The sequence below is a fragment of the Cherax quadricarinatus genome, chromosome 37 (assembly GCF_038502225.1).
Source record: "Cherax quadricarinatus isolate ZL_2023a chromosome 37, ASM3850222v1, whole genome shotgun sequence".
Lineage (NCBI taxonomy): Eukaryota > Metazoa > Arthropoda > Malacostraca > Decapoda > Parastacidae > Cherax > Cherax quadricarinatus.
In genome coordinates this window covers 14,646,009-14,662,785 of record NC_091328.1, presented here as the reverse complement: position 1 = coordinate 14,662,785, position 16,777 = coordinate 14,646,009, and the positions used below count along the sequence as shown (strand labels likewise).

Below are 16,777 nucleotides of genomic sequence, written 5' to 3'. Positions count from 1 at the left end.
ATAGGATGTTCCAGAGAGGGGACACAGGGACAAGGGGTCACAACTGGAAGCTGAAGACTCAGACGAGTCACAGGGACATTAGGGAGTATTTCTTCAGTCATAGAGTTGTCAGCAAGTGGAATAGCCTAGCAAGTGAAGTAGTGGAGGTAGGAACCATACATAGTTTTAAGAAGAGGTATGACAAAGCTCAGGAAGCAGAGAGAAAGAGGACCCAGTAGCGATCAGTGAAGAGGCGGGGCCGGGAGCTGAGTCTCGACCCCTGCAACCACAATTAGGTGAGTACAATTAGGTGAGTACACATACACACACACACACACACACACGCGCGATGTAGTGGAGGCAGGATCCATACATAGCTTTAAGCAGAGGTATGATAAAGCTCATGGTTCAGGGAGAGTGACCTAGTAGCGATCAGTGAAGAGGCGGGGCCAGGAGCTCGGACTCGACCCCTGCAACCTCAACTAGGTGAGTACACACACACACACACACACACACACACACACACACACACACACACACACACACACACACACACCCGGGGCCAGGAGCTTGGACTCGACCCCTGCAACCTCAACTAGGTGAGTACACACACACACTCACACTCACACACACACACACACACACACACACACACACACACACACACACACACACACACACACACACACACACACACACACACACACACACACACACACACACACACACACACACACACACACACACACACACACACACACACACACATGATGGAGGGACACAAAGCTCAGGAAGCAGGGAGAGAGAGGATCCAGTAGCGATCAGTGAAGAGGCGGGGCCAGGAGCTGAGTCTCGACCCCTGCAACCACAATTAGGTGAGTACACACACACACGCACACACACACACACACACACACACTACATACTCACACATACACATGTTGGGTGGATGTTGCAGCATTCACTGCTCCAACTAGTGGCAGTGTATCTGAAGCTCACTCATAACTCAGATTTTTACTCGCAACTCTAAGCAAAAAATTGACTGAGCAGTGGCTTGTAACTCGGAAAACTCTTAAGTTGGGGCACTCGTAAGTCAAGGTACCACTGTAATTTATGTACATGGTTCATCATTCATTATATAGAACTTGAATATGTAATGGAATATATGATGAATTTTTTTGTAATTTTCTTACAGGTCGGGGATCGTGTAGTTGTGCATTGCCCTAAAGGAGGTGCATGTGCAGAGCAGATTATTGTTGATGAAGACTCCCTGATGGTCATCCCAGATGACATGACTTTTGAAATGGCTGCATCATTCACCATTAACTATCTCACTGCATATTTTTCTTTATTTCATCTTGGAGGGTTGAGAGCTGGGGCTGCTGTTCTCATACACAGTGCAGCAGGTAGGTATAAAAAATAATCTTAGGCAAGAAAAGCCATATTTTTCCTACAGTTTGATTTAAAAAATAAAATACATGCTTTAATAGTTTCATTTTATTCAGCATTTAATTTTTTATTTATAGTGGCAGCCTCTTAATGGGTAAGGCAAAGATCCATATTATGCTGACTTGTACTAAAACCTAAATGAAATACAGTACAGCCTCTCCTCATTTAATGATGGAGTTCCGTTCCTAAGACCACGTTGGTAAACAAATTCATCACTAAGTTAGGAGCATACCATAATGGTAGTGGGTCTGTGCCAACCATCTTTGATATTAAACCATACCATGGGTGGGGTTTGAACCCGCAGTCAGAGAGTCTCGAAACTCTGAAACTGGAGTTTCGAGACTGACTCTGGCTGTGGCCACGGTGATCATGTCTTCACCTATATATACATTTGTCTTGACCACACCTGTGGTTACATATGTGACAACCTCACCACTAATCTTTGATAAACACAAGCTAGGTGTGGGGCTATGGACTGGGAAGATACTAGAGTGGGAGAGTAAATGGCGGATGCTTTCTGCCGCTGCCGATGTCGCCATCACTTGCCATATTATGGCCTATTTTATTCATTCTAGAGTGTATATCATGTTTCTATGTTATTAATATTGTTTATTATGTCATATTAGATAAATTGTGATAGATAACTAAGCCATAGAGTTGATATAAGCATTATTTTGTCATGCCTCCTGAGAGGCTGGAATGAATTAATTGCATTTCAATTAATTTAAATGAGGAAAATTGACTCAGCATACGAACAACCCAGGATATGAACAAGGTCACAGAACGGATTAAATTCGTAAGCCGAGGTTCCACTGTACATTATTTATGTACACATACTGGTCAGAGCGCCTGTCGTAAGTCCGAGTCATTGGTAAATGAGTATGTCGCTAAGTGAGGAGAGGCTGTATTGCATAAAAATACTGCTGATACAGTGGAACCTCAAATATCGAACTTTCTTTGGTCCAGAAGGCTGTTCGAGTGCCTTTTCCGAATGAATTTATTCCCATGAGGAATAATGTAAATTAGGTTAGTCCATTTCAGACCCTCAAAAATACACTTATAAAAGCACTTACAAAAATACACTTACATAATTGGTTGTGTTGGGAGCAGTTCGATTTTTGAGGTTCCACTGTACTTCTTTGTACCTGCCCTTCTCTCCGATGGTCCTATTTTTGCTGCAGACTCACTGTCTGGCTTCTTAACTGATGCTAAGTGTCTTCTTCAGCCTTTACCACCATGCTTTCAGCCAATGTACTTCTCATCATTGCCTGTCCCTTCCACCCACCCTTAGCATTTCTTTTTCTCTCTGCCAAGAAGCACTGAACGACCCTTCTGGGTTTAGTGCCTACCATGAATATACTAATAATCTATAATTAGGTTGCAGCAGAAATTGAAAATTTTGTCTTTTTTAAAGTTTTAAGCCTAACTACTGGTAGTGGTGACAGTAGTGGCAGCAGTGGCCTAGGAGGGCGGTGGTTGTGGTGGCAATGGGTGATGTGGTGGTGATGGTAATGATTTATTCTTTGGGTTACTCTCTTGGTGAGAGATAGCTGTTGGTATAATACAAAAATACAGTAATAATAATAAATAACAATGGTTAATTTTATTATTAGTAGGTATATACTACCATAAATTTTTATAATTTTATGATTTTAAGTGATTGTCTACATGATAATTTTACAGGTGGTGTTGGATGGGCAGCAACACAGCTTGCTAAAACTATTCCTGGTGTCTATGTGTTCGGAACTGCCTCTCTTCACAAACATGGAGCTATTTCTGAAAATGGTGTAGATCACCCTATTCACCATGATCAGGTATGCTTTACTGCTGCTATTCTTATTACATCTTGCACCTTGTGAGATGTGGTAGTGAATACTGCATTTTAAATATGAAATTAAATGTGGATGAACATTAGAATTATTTTGGATGAATATAATTGTCATAAAATTATGCATAGTAGTGATTCACCTAAATCCTAATAACATGATTGTTGACAACTCTGGCAAATCAATTGTAGGACTGACTTGCCATGGTTTCAAGAACATCCTGCCTATTTCCTGAGAGAGATGTAAGGTGGCATATGTATTGTAGTGATCCATAAAATTCTCTAATGTTTTGGTACTTCATTTTTCCTTATTAGCATCTACAAAAAAAAGTGACATAGTAAATCCTAATAGCTAAAATAGTTTGTTAGCTGTAATGGTTCATTTGAGCTATAAATAAAATTGGCTAAAATTTCCTACTTCTTTCTTTCTTTCAACACACTGGCTGTATCCCACCGAGGCGGGGTGGCCCAAAAGGAGAAACGAAAGTTTCTCCTTTTACATTTAGTAATATATACAGGAGAAGGGGTTACTAGCCCCTTGCTCCCGGCACTTTAGTCGCCTCTTACAACACGCATGGCTTACGGAGGAAGAATTCTGTTCCACTTCCCCATGGAGATAAGAGGAAATAAACAAGAACAAGAACTAGAAAGAAAATAGCAGAAAACCCAGAGGGGTGTGTATATATATGCTTGTACATGTATGTGTAGTGTGACTTAGTGTAAGCAGAAGTAGTAAGACGTACCTGAAATCTTGCATGTTTATGAGACAGAAAAAAGGACACCAGCAATCCTACCATCATGTAAAACAATTACAGGCTTTCGTTTTAGACTCACTTGGCAGGACGGTAGTACCTCCCTGGGCGGTTGCTGTCTACCAACCTACTACCTAGAAAATTTCCTACTATACATAGCAAATAATTTTGTATTGATTTGTTTAAATTAACTTAAACAATACTGAAATCCACTAGAGACAATGCATTCTCTGATAGATGCTGCTCTGGCTGAATTAATCAATCATGGGGAAGCGGCAAAAAATCCTTTCTCTGTAAGCATGTGTGTTGTAAGAGGCTACTAAAATGCCACCGTGCCTTGGTGGGAGACAGCCATTGTGTTGAAAAAGTCTTCTTTGTGGTAAAACCATAAAAGTTACTTTTAAAGAGATTGGTAAAAATGTAAAAAACTAGAGTTACATTCCTGGAGGCTTAGTGAATACTAAATTAACAAATAGCACTTTTGTCCAGCAGATAAAAAAAAAGTGCATTGTACTCAGTAGATACTGTGATACATTATTCTACTCTCCAATCTATCCTTACCTCAACTATGTTATTTGTGCCTGGGGATCCACTATAGCAAATCACCTAAAGTCAATAATAACTCAACAAAAAGTGGCTGTATGAATGATCACCCAGTCTAGTGCCAGACTAGACACTCCCCACTTTATATATACATAAAATTCACTCATACTTCTGTGCATACTACATATACAGAACACTCAGTTTTAATATTTATCCTGCCCTAAACCTTTCTTGATAGCTGCAATAGAAATATCACTTTATATGCAGGATAATGGAAAAACTCATCACAGCAATGGGCAACAGACTTTAGACTGGTGTATGAGAGATCTAGCATAAATGTAACATGGAATGGAGTGCCCCAGTCAGCCATAAATGTAGTCTGTCAGTCATGGCCTTTTTGGTGAATAATTTCTCTGGTGTTCCTAAGGAGTCAGGTTCAGGAAATTGTGGCTCTTGGTAAGGACTGTGAGTTAAGAGAGCTTTGAAGATATGCATGAACAAAACATAAATGAATTGTTAGAAGAGAATGATGGAGAACCAATTGCAGAGGAGATGATGGCAGCTCAATTTCCAGTTAAGACAGAAAAAAAAAAAAAAAGACGAGAGCCCAACTTCAAGATACAGTTAACACTGCAGAAGTTATGTGATCAATTCCATGTTATTGGTATAGTTGCAAAGTTTTACAGTAAAAAGGATCCTGACAAATCTAGAAGCATTGGTCTGAAGAGGACTATGGAGCAAGTGATGATGCCTTATCAGCTATGAAGTATGACAGGGTAAAAGAGGTCAGAGATGCATTACTGAATACTTATGCACTTGAGTACAACCATCAACTACTCACAGCTCTGCAGTTACATCAACATAAGAACCACAAGCATCTACATCAGCCTATTAGGGCCACATCATCCCTCTCCACACTAACATGTCATCTGGCATTGACAACTAGAAAGTAATAATGTATAATTAAAATTTACCAGTCAATAACCTATGTCTTATCTTAAGTAGTCTGTAAGCATTAGGATTAGTCTGCCTGAAATGACCATGCATGATAGTGGCTTTCTTTGTGTTTAACAATATTTTATTACACATAACTACACATTGTTCTAGGTAGTAGGTTGGTAAACAGCAACCGCCCAGGGAGGTACTACCGTCCTGCCAAGTGAGTGTACAACGAAAGCCTGTAATTGTTTTACATGATGGTAGGATTGCTGGTGTCTTTTGTCTGTCTCATAAACATGCAAGATTTCAGGTATGTCTTGCTACTTCTACTTGCATTTAGGTCACACTACACATACATGTACAAGCATGTATATACACACACACCCCTCTGGGTTTTCTTCTATTTTCTTTCTAGTTCTTGTTCTTGTTTATTTCCTCTTACCTCCATGGGGAAGTGGAACAGAATTCTTCCTCCGTAAGCCATGTGTGTTGTAAGAGGCGACTAAAATGCCGGGAGCAAAGGGCTGGTAACCCCTTCTCCTGTATATATTACTAAATTTAAAAAGAGAAACTTTAGTTTTTTCTTTTGGGCCACCCCACCTCAGTGGGATATGGCTGGTATGTTGAAAGAAGAAGAACTACACATTGTATACTACATAAAGAAATAAAGTTGTTTGTTTTTATTTTTTTGTTTGTTGAAGGTATGCAAGATAAGCTGTGTTTATTTGTACTTAGTAAAAGTTGCTTGATAAATTTAGAGGTCTATGGAATGTAATCCTATTTTTCCTGTCTTTACCTCACATCAAATTATTTTTCATAAGTTTCCACTTTTCAGGAACTTTTCCACTGAATTGAGAGGATTTACTGTACCATTTAGAAAAATTTAACTTCGTTTTTTCTTTAGCTATCTTTCTATTGGCCAGTGAATTGTTATTAAAGCCCTACTTTGAATATACTGAATAATTTCGATCACACCAGTTTGAACTTAATATTAACCCTTTGGCTGTTTACGTCGTATATATACGTCTTACGTTCCACTGTTTCTGACGTATTTATATGCATAAATTCTAGCAGCTTCAAATCAAGCAGGAGAAAGCTGGTAGGCCCACATGTGAGAGAATGGGTCTCCATGGTCAGTGTGCACCATATAAAAAAAATCAGGGAGCCAGTGGTGCATTGGTGCATTGTGGGAATGCCATTTCAGTCATCCTTTTTCAGCATGCTTAGTAGTAAGAAATATGTGACTCCCCAGCAAATCTGAGACTTCTCTTCCCAAGTGATGCTCTAACACAGATGGAAGTGTCAGTGAAGATCAATTTCATGATTTCCAGGAGTTTGAGACCAAAAGCAATGGAGGAAGAGGAAGAGGAAGAGGAAGAAGAAGAGGAGGAGGAGGAGGAAGAGGAGAAGGAGGAGGAAGAGGAGGAGGAGGAGGAAGAGGAGGAGGAAGAGGAAGAGGAGGAGGAGGAAGAGGAAGAGGAGGAGAAGAAGAAGAGGAGGAGGAGGAAGAGGAAGAAGAGGAGGAGGAGGAAGAGGAGGAGGAAGAAGAGGAGGAAGTAGAAGAGGAAGAAGAAGAAGAGGAAGAAGAAGAAGAAGAAGAAGAAGATGAAGAAGATATAATAATATTGTTCCCTTGAAGCAAGAAAAAAAAAAGTCCACCCCATGACAGTGACAAGATAAGGGGAGATAACATCTGATAAGAGCTGACATTTGATGAGCGCAAACGAGGGTGGGGGAGGGTGCAGCTGATAAGAAAAGATTAGATGACCATCACCCTCCCTTTGTTTTTTCTGGTACACAAACATTTCTGTCTGTCTATTTGTCTGTCTGCCAACCTCCCTGTCTATCCTTCTAGCTCTCTGTCTCAGAGAGAGCCACAAGACTGTGTCATCATCACGTTTACTCATATCTTCAAGCAGAGTATAGCACTTTGTCTGGATTTTTTGTGTTATCCTAGGTAATTTACACTATGTATACTTGTATTTATGTGTACCTGTGAGACAGAGATAGACAGACAGATAGAAAGAGAGAGACAGATTGAAAGAGATAGAATGAGGAAGAAAGATAATTAGATAGAATGGAGGGGAAGCAGCATCCGACCCCATTGTTTTGACAGGCGGTAGGGGGAGTGAGTAATGAGATAATATGTCATTCTGACAGCTGCCGACTCCTGACTCAAAACAGTTATAAGTCACACACTTGCACACAAGATAAGCTTGATGAATGAAGATAATAGCACTTATATGAAAGTATCCAGTGACTATATATGTGTATATATATTATAGAAACCAGAAGGAAGGAAGAATGGAAGGCAGGAATCAAGGAAGGACGAGATGAAAGGAAGGAAAAAAGTAAGAAAGACGAAAGAATGTAGGAAGGAAGGTAGGAAAGGAATGCAGGAAGGTAGGAAAGGATTGCAAGAAGGTAGGAAAGGAATGCAGGAAGGTAGGAAGGTAGGTAGGAAAGGATTGTGAGAAGGTAGGAAAGGAATGCAGGAAGGTAGGAAAGGAATGCAGGAAGGAAGGTAGGAAAGGAATGCAGGAAGGTAGGAAAGGAATGCAGGAAGGTAGGAAAGGAATGCAGGAAGGTAGGAAAGAAGGCAGGAAGGTAGGAAAGGAATGCAGGAAGGTAGGAAGGAAGGTAGGAAACGAATGCAGGAAGGAAGGAATGATGACACACGACCATTTACCTAGGATAACTACATAACACAACTGCCTGCTAATACTTTGAAGAAAACTGCTCAGACAAGGTGTTTTGTCTTTGCACATAAAAAAAAAAAGTCCACAAAAATGCACACACACTGGTTTTATGTGTGAGAGTGTAAAACACCATTGTGTATGAAAACATGTTTCAAAGAGTTCCACAAGCTGCAGAACTTCTAGGAATATGTTTGGTGACTGTACATTGGTATATATATTATAGAACAATAGTAATAAAAATTTTTTTGTATTGTTTGTTTTTGTAAACAAGTTTTGCAAACAATATATTGATAATTATGTTTGTGTGCTTATTGTGTTGTATACAACGAGTGTATATATGTACATTGCACCTTACTTTGGTCTCACAGGCCACATAGGTTATGTGAAAAAAATAAAATAGTGAAAAAAACAACAAACCTTCAAATACAAGTAAACCAAAGTTTACCGGGTGAGCGGCAGTCACCGCTGTTGCCATACGCGGCTCATTTTCTGCAAACTTCAAGCCTCTATATCTCGGTAAATACTGATGGCAAAAAAAAATTTTTTTGGACTAAAACAATCAGAAAAATAATCTTAACATTTTCATAAGAAAAATAATTTTGTTTTTTTTCGAATATTTTGTGACATAGAATGACAGTTTCAAAAAGGGGCCTGTGACAGTCAAAGGGTTAATAATGTGAAAATTATTTTACATATAAATGTAGGTAGTACGTTTGTAGACAGCAACCGCCCAGGGAGGTACTGCCGTCCCACCAAGTGAGTGTAAAATGAAAACTTGTAAATGTTTTACATGATGGGTAAGATTGCAGTCTTTTTTTTTTTTGTTTCATAAACATGCAAGGTTTCAGGTATGTCGTGCTCCTTCTACTTACACTTAGGTCATACTACACATGCATGTACAAGCACACATGTACAAACCCCTCAGGGTTTTTTATATTTTCTTCCTAGTTCTTATTCTTGTTTATTTCTCTCTATCTCCATGGGGAAGTTGAACAGGATTCTCCCCTGTAAGCCATGCATGTCGTAAGAGGTGACTAAAGTGCCAGGAGCAAGGGACTAGTTACCCCTTCTGTATATATTACTAAATTTAAAGAGACATTTTCATTTTTCTTTTTTGGGCCACCCTGCCTTGGTGGGATATAGCCAGTTTGTTAACCCTTAACCCTTAAATAGTCCAAACATATATATACGTTTTTTCAACACCTGAAAGTATGTAAAAAAATGTAGATCTTATTTTTTGTTTTACATTTGAAAACATGTAAAAAAACTTTTATCTACATTTTTTTTGTTATATTTGAAAATATGTAAAAAAAAAGTAGATCTACTTTTGGAGCACTATGAATTTGAACGTCGATCTGTTTGGACCATTTAAGGGTTAAAAGAAAGAAGATGAATGCCCTTTCGCCTCACTCATATTTTGCTCCTTTCTTCATTACATGTACATTATATTCACCTGTCCCGTAACCCTTTGACTGTCGCAACCCCTAATCCTAGAGTGTCTCAGTGTCACAAAATACTATTTGAAAAAAAAAAAAATTCATATGAAATGATAGAGAATCTTTTTCTGATGCTAATGACACCAAAAGTACAAAATTTTATGGAAAAATTAGGAAATTACACTCTCGCGAAGTTAGTGATCTCGGCAATTTTTACGCATCAGCAATTTCGCCCACTTTGAGCTCTATTTTCGGCCAATTCCATTGTTCCAGTCAACCAAACTCATAGCTATTTCTTTAGAACTCCACTTGTTGTATCGATTGAGTACATGTATAAAAATAAATACTATACCTAAATACACCTCAAAGTCAGCATTTTAACCCTTTGGGGGTCGACAGGTCCTCTCAGAGACTTGTTCTCAGGGTCGGCCAAATTTCAAAAAAAAAAAATTATTTTTTCTTATGAAAAAATAGTTTCTTTTTTTTCTAAACATTATAGGCTAAACAAAATTTTTTTACCATCAATACTTACTGAGATATGGAGGCATGAAGTTGACGAAAAAGTGGCACAGTGTGGCAACATCGCCAACTGCCGTCACCCGGTATTCTTTTATTTACTTTTTTATATACTCTTTTCTATTATTTTTTAATTTTTCTTTTTCCAAGTAACTTTTTTGGCCTGTGAGACCAATATGATCAGTATTTTGTAAGTTATTTCTTTTTCAATACTACACAATAAGGGTGTAAACACTGTTGTCGTTTTGTTTACAGAAAATATTTACACAAACAAACAATATGAAATGTTGTTTATTACTATTTTTCTATATTTTATATACACATATACATGTACAGTCACAGGGAATGTGGAAGTCTTTGAAACATGGTGTCATGCACAGTGGTGTTTTACATTCCTCATACATAAAATGAGTGTCTCTGTGTTGTTGTGGGCGTTTTCTTGTATGTGCACAGACGTAACACCTCTTCTGAGCCTTTTTCTTGAAAGCAGTAGCAGGCAGTTTTACCAGGAAGTGATCACCATGCTTCAAATGAGAAGGAACTTGTTGAAAATTTGGTGGGCAGTCTATTGCAGGTGTTGTTCCTTGGTACTTGAATACTATTTGTCTGATGACAGACAAACAGAATTTGCCGTATGGTGGTTTGTTTCTGGTCCTCATCTTTTACATATTATAAGCATTCAGCATGGAAATGTCCAGAAGATGGAAAAAGAGTTTTATGTACCACTTATAACTCTTGCAAACACAATCAGCTAACCCAATCTGCATGTCACATTTGTCCACTGAACGCATATTGAAGGTGTAATCAATCACAGCTGCAGGTTTTAGAATGGGTTCATTGCTCTCTCTATGCTGCCTGCCAGTGTCTGCCATTTCATTAGGGTGAACTGATGACAACAGTGTGACATCTCGTTTGTCATGCCACCGAAATGTCATGATGTCACTGGCAGCAAATGCCTGCACCTCACCTCTATAAGTGCCAGCATCATACCTGGGCATATGTTTCCAATTTGGACGCACTGTGCCACACACAGCTGTCATGTTCACTCGCAAAAAATCACTTAGTGTGGGGCTTGTGTACCAGTTATCTGTATATAATATATGCCCCTTACCAAGGTATGGTTCTATCATTGTTCTAACCACATCACCAGAGATGCCCAATAACTTCCTGGTATTTTGCAATGTATAACTTCCAGTGTACACAATAATATCCAATACCAGACCACTGTAACAATCACAAAGCACAAACAGCTTTATACCAAAGCGTTTCCTCTTGCTTGGTATGTACTGCTTGAAAGAGAGTCTTCCTTTGAACAGAATCAAAGACTCGTCAATTACAAGCTTCCTGAAGGGATAAAAATACATATTGAATTTCTCTTTCAGATACACAAACACATGCCTAATCTTATATAACCTGTCGTTTCTGTCAGGCCTGGTTTTGTCTGAGAAGTGAAGCATACGTAACATTAGCACAAATCGATTCACTGGCATTATATCACTGAAACCTGGGGTTGCAATCAGGCGGTCTGTTGACCAGTATGATTTCACTCTGTGCTTATACACATGTGGCATAAGCATTATTGTGGCAAAGAAAAGACACATCTCAGCCACAGTTGTCTCCTTCCACTGGTGTAGACGAGATTTTGGTGAAAGTATTGTGTTTGCCATGGTGTACTCGTAGTATGTGTTGCTTTCCATGACGATACTTTCCATCAGGGGTTCGTCAAAGAATAACTGGAAACATTCCAGTTCAGTGGCATTGTTTCCCAGTGTACAACATGACCGTATTCCACTTTGGCTGTCATCAAACTGGTGGGGATTTGGAACAAAATTGACAGCTTCCTGCCAATCCCAGGTGTGGTCTGCTGGTGGGTAGTGGACAATGACAGGTGGTTGTGGTTGTGGAGGTTGTGGCTATGGAGGCTGGTGTGGTGGTTGGGTGGGGGATGGTGGCCTTTGTTGTAGATCAGCTGAGGCAGCAGCGTGGGTGGCAGCGGCGTGGGTAGATAGATAGATAGATGTTCTAGGTAAGACCCCAAGAGGGGTGAGTGGGGAAGTGGGGATAGAAGAAGAGTAGGCTGGTTAGAGGAAGGTTTTTTTGTATGAGGGAAAGAACCAGGGCTTAACCCAGTAGCTGAGCTGATGGTGACTCAGGAGGTCGTGTGCATCTTCGAGCAGGGGGGGGGTGTTTGCGGCAAAGCGTGTATCGCAGGTATATGGGCAATATTAAAGGTCCATACCTGAGAATTACAGGTTAGTGAGTCAAGATTTCAGAAGGGTTATTTGTATAAAGGAATTGGGTCAGGAGCTAGTAGAGAGTAGAAGAGGTTGTGTGTGTTTGCGGGTCTGCGTATTTTGTCGTCTAAGTATGAGGTCCAGTAGTCATGTCGGGTCTCTAGTCTGTCTATTTGTTTGTCACTAAGCAGTTTCCAGTACATGTTTAGAGCAGGGATGTTCGCACGGGCGTGGATGGACTCACTTGTGAGGAATTCATCCCAGCGGGTGTCAAACACCCAGTGTAAGGCTTTGTTCTGGATGCGTTGTAGTTTTAGTCAGTTTGTCACAGCCGCTACGGAGAGGGCTAGTGGGCAATACGTTATTAGTGGACGAATGAGGGCTTTGTATAGATGTAGTTTTGTTTGTGTGGAGGCATGCCATAGTTTGGATAGCCCCGACAGGGCCTTGGATGCAATGGCGTGCTTCTGGCTGATGTGTTTGTGTATGTGCAGGTTGTGGTCTAGATTAACTCCTAAGACGTTGGTTGTCCGTGAGACAGGGATGTTTGTGTGGGTATCAGCTATCCTGAGGACTACTGGAGGAGGTGGTTCGTGTTTCCTGTAGTGGAAGTAGGTGATTTTGGATTTTGCAGGGTTGGTTTTAATTCTCCATTTTTGTTCCCAGTGTGTAATCTAGTCTACTTCGACTTGTGTTCTGCGGGCTAGTGTGGTTATTTGTCTGTGGGTGGTGAGTTGGGTGATGTCATCTGCGTATGCAAGTGTGATGGTGGAGTCAAAGGCTGGTGTTGGGATGTCATTGGTGTAGAGGATGTAGAGGGTGGGTGAAAGGACTGAACCCTGTGGAACTCCAGCATGTAGTGGGAAGTACTGAGAAAAGCATCCTTGGAACTTTATCCTCATAGTCCTACCATCTAGGAAGTTACAGAGTAGTTTGCAGATAGGCCGAGAGAGGTCGAAGTTGGAACATAGCTTAAACTTTAAGCCGTTGTGCCACACTGTGCCAAAGGCTTTGTCAACATCTTTGGCTACTAGGGCTGTCTTTTTCCCCTGGTATTGGTTTATGTGGATGTAGTTTAGAATTAAGTTGAGTGCGTCTTGAGTGGAATGGTTTGATCTGAAGCCAAATTGGCCATCATATAGGAGGGAGTTTGTTTCGAGGTGTCTACGTAGGCGTGAGTTTATGATTCTTTCATAGATCTTTCCCAGTACTTCGAGCAAGCTGATGGGGGCGATAGTTTTTTGGGTCAGAGTGGTCTTTGTTGGGTTTTGGGATGAGGATAGCGGTGGCTGCTTTGAAGAGAGTGGGGAAGTAGCCGGATGCTAGTGATGCATTGAGGAGGTTGGTGAAGGCTGAGATGATAGTCAGGGAGGTGTTTTAGGATTATGTGGTTGATGCCGGAGGCTCCTGGGGCTTTTGGAGGGAGGCGCTGAATGAGAGTTTTAATGTCATTGGCAGCGATGGGGGTGTCCAGTTCCTGAGTGGCAGTGAGCGAGTCAAGTTGTATGTACCTGTCAGGTGCCGTTAGGTGTACGTGTTCAGTGTTCCATTGGTCTATTTGTTGTGTGTGTGGCAGAGTGTGTGGTAGTGGAGGGTGTGGGTGGAAAATATTCTCCCATATATTCTTGAAGATGTTTGTTGCTGTTTGTGGGTCGGTGATGTTTCTGTTGTCGTGGGTGATGTTGTCGAATTTGTTGTTGTTGTTGTTACCTCGGATTCTGTTAATGAAGTTCCAGAAAGTTTTGAGGTCTTTTATGCGTTGCTCATTTGCCTGATGTATGAGTCCAGCCCAATGGGTGTTGTGGTGCTGCTCTACGCTATGAAGTATGTTGTTCCTGAGGTATGTGAGGTCCTGTCTTACCAGGTTGAATTTGTGTGTGTTGAGGTGGAAGCGGTTATGGTAGCATGTGAGGAGTCTTTTTCTTCTGATTGAGGGTGTAAATGAGTATTTTATGGTGTGTGTTTTTGTGGGTACTGCAGTGTTAGTTGCACGTGCTATTGTCTCAAGGATGATGTCAAGTTGTGTGTCAGTATCTGTAGTTGGTTTGGTGTTGTAGTCATAGTTCAGGTTGGTGTTGTCAATGGTGTTTTTGAAGGACTCCCAGTCGGCCTTCTTGTATGCTGGTGTTGGTGTTGTAGGAATACAAATTGGGTTTGTCAAGATATGTAGGATAATGGGTATGTGGTCAGATTCAGTGATGGGGCCAGGAGCTACGTAGTTGGAGGAGAGTGCTGGCTCTGTTTGCGAGTATTATGTCAGGTTTTCCTTGTCCTTGGTGCCCATAGAAGGTGTTGAAGTGAGAACCTAGGTGCCTTAGATGTTTGTAGTTTGAGTAGTTATGTAGTTGTGTGCCTATTTGGTTGGTGGTGTTGTGGTTAAAAGCTGGGTGTTTTGCATTCATGTCTGCCAGCAGGTAGGAGGGGATATTGGTGTGGTTGAAGATGAGAGATAGGTCGTGTACATTGAGGGCCGTGTTGGGCCTTGCGTATGTGGTGAAGAATATGAGGGGTCCTAGTTGAGTGTGTAGTCTGACAGCAAGGGAGTGTTTATGTGTGAAGTGGAGTGGTAGGAATTCGTGTCTTATGGTGGAGTTGACCAGGATGGCAACTCCATCATGTGGGTCGTGTGGGGATTGTTTGGAGGTGTAGCCATAGTGTTGGATGCATTGGTGTGCCTGGAGGCATGTGCTATTTAGTAGAACTACATCTGGTCTTTCTGCTTTGATGAGCTCAGCTATCATGTGTCTAATGGAGTAGTAATGACGCACATTAAGTTGGATTACCTTGAAGATGCCTGTGAAGGGTCGGTAGCAGGGGTGTTGTTGTTTTCTTCTGGTGAAGGACCAGGCCCAGCTATGGTGCAGATATTAAAGGAGTCAGGGCGAATGCCCATGAAAGTGATGTTCCCAGAGGTGTGTGTGTATGTGCAGTCGCAGGGGCACTTCCTGGAGGGGGAGGGGGAGACCTGTCTGCTCTGTGAGTTCCGTGTTCTTTCATGTTCCCTGGATTGTTTTTCATAAAGGATCATAAAGGACCAAGCAAAAGTTACAGTACCAGAGTCAGAAATAAAGAAAGCCAGGTTACTAGGATCCCATGGTAGAAAAAGTGTTATGCTTAGATTCCACTCACATGACAGGAAAAAAGACTTAATAATTGCATCTATTAAAGTAAAGAAAGAGGTATAATAAACGAGTGTCTTACCAAAAAATGTCAGAACCTCCTGTATAGAGTCAGAAAACTTAAGCGGGAGAATAATGACACAATACACCAATGCTTCACACGGGATGGGAAAATTCTAGTTAGGAAAACGAATGTAGGTCAACTGTACACAATCATGAACGAGAATGATCTATCACGATTTCTCAGGGATACTAATCTTACAGAGAATAACTAAACAATGTCCAACCTAAAAGCCTCTGTAGTGTAGTGTATGTTTTGCTCCATTATTGTTCAAATTTCATAGTACAATCTCTTAGTAATTAAATAATCAACTACCTCATTTTGTGATTTTACTAGTAAACATAAGTCACCTTATGTAATTTTTTTATTTATTATTGTTTGCTTAAATATTAGCAGAATTGATATTTTCTCTGTCCATATTACTACCTCATATTTTTTTAAATACTATTAATTGATATTACTTATTAAAATTAATAATTAATAACCATTTTTACTATCAGTACAATTTACTCTTAACATTTTTGACATCATTTAATTACCATTTCTTGTCTAATTACCATAACCTGTTTTAATACCACATTTACTCTCTTGGAGTACTCTTAAATACCTTGTACTGCCAAATAACCTCTAGTATAAGTACCAGTGCAATATTGAATCCAAATAACTGTTCTTAAAATTTAATACTTGAAATAAACATTACTTTTTCACTTTTTTAGCAAAGAGCAGCTGTGACAACTCCCACTTTGTGTGTGATTCTTTATCTTTTAACTCCACGCCTCTTGCCAAGACCCTCGCATTTACTTCTCTTACAACCCCATCTATAAATATATTAAACAACCACGGTGACATCACACATCCTTGTCTAAGGCCTACTTTTACTGGGAAAAAATTTCCCTCTTTCCTACATACTCTAACTTGAGCCTCACTATCCTCGTAAAAACTCTTCACTGCTTTCAGTAACCTACCTCCTACACCATACACTTGCAACATCTGCCACATTGCCCCCCTATCCACCCTGTCATACGCCTTTTCCAAATCCATAAATGCCACAAAGACCTCTTTAGCCTTATCTAAATACTGTTCACTTATATGTTTCACTGTAAACACCTGGTCCACACACCCCCTACCTTTCCTAAAGCCTCCTTGTTCATCTGCTATCCTATTCTCCGTCTTACTCTTAATTCTTTCAATTATAACTCTACCATACACTTTACTTTTACAAAGG

General features: G+C 40.3%; 1 protein-coding gene across 1 annotated transcript in view; it reads left to right on the top strand.

Annotated features, from left to right (window-relative positions):
- LOC128703015 (synaptic vesicle membrane protein VAT-1 homolog) overlaps positions 1-16,777 on the top strand; it is a 113,084-nt gene that overhangs the window by 56,163 nt on the left and 40,144 nt on the right. Inside the window, exons 3-4 of the mRNA XM_053797566.2 lie at positions 1,175-1,385; positions 3,112-3,242. Of these exons, the coding sequence (XP_053653541.2) occupies positions 1,175-1,385; positions 3,112-3,242 (342 nt within the window). The remainder of the gene's footprint in view (positions 1-1,174; positions 1,386-3,111; positions 3,243-16,777) is intronic.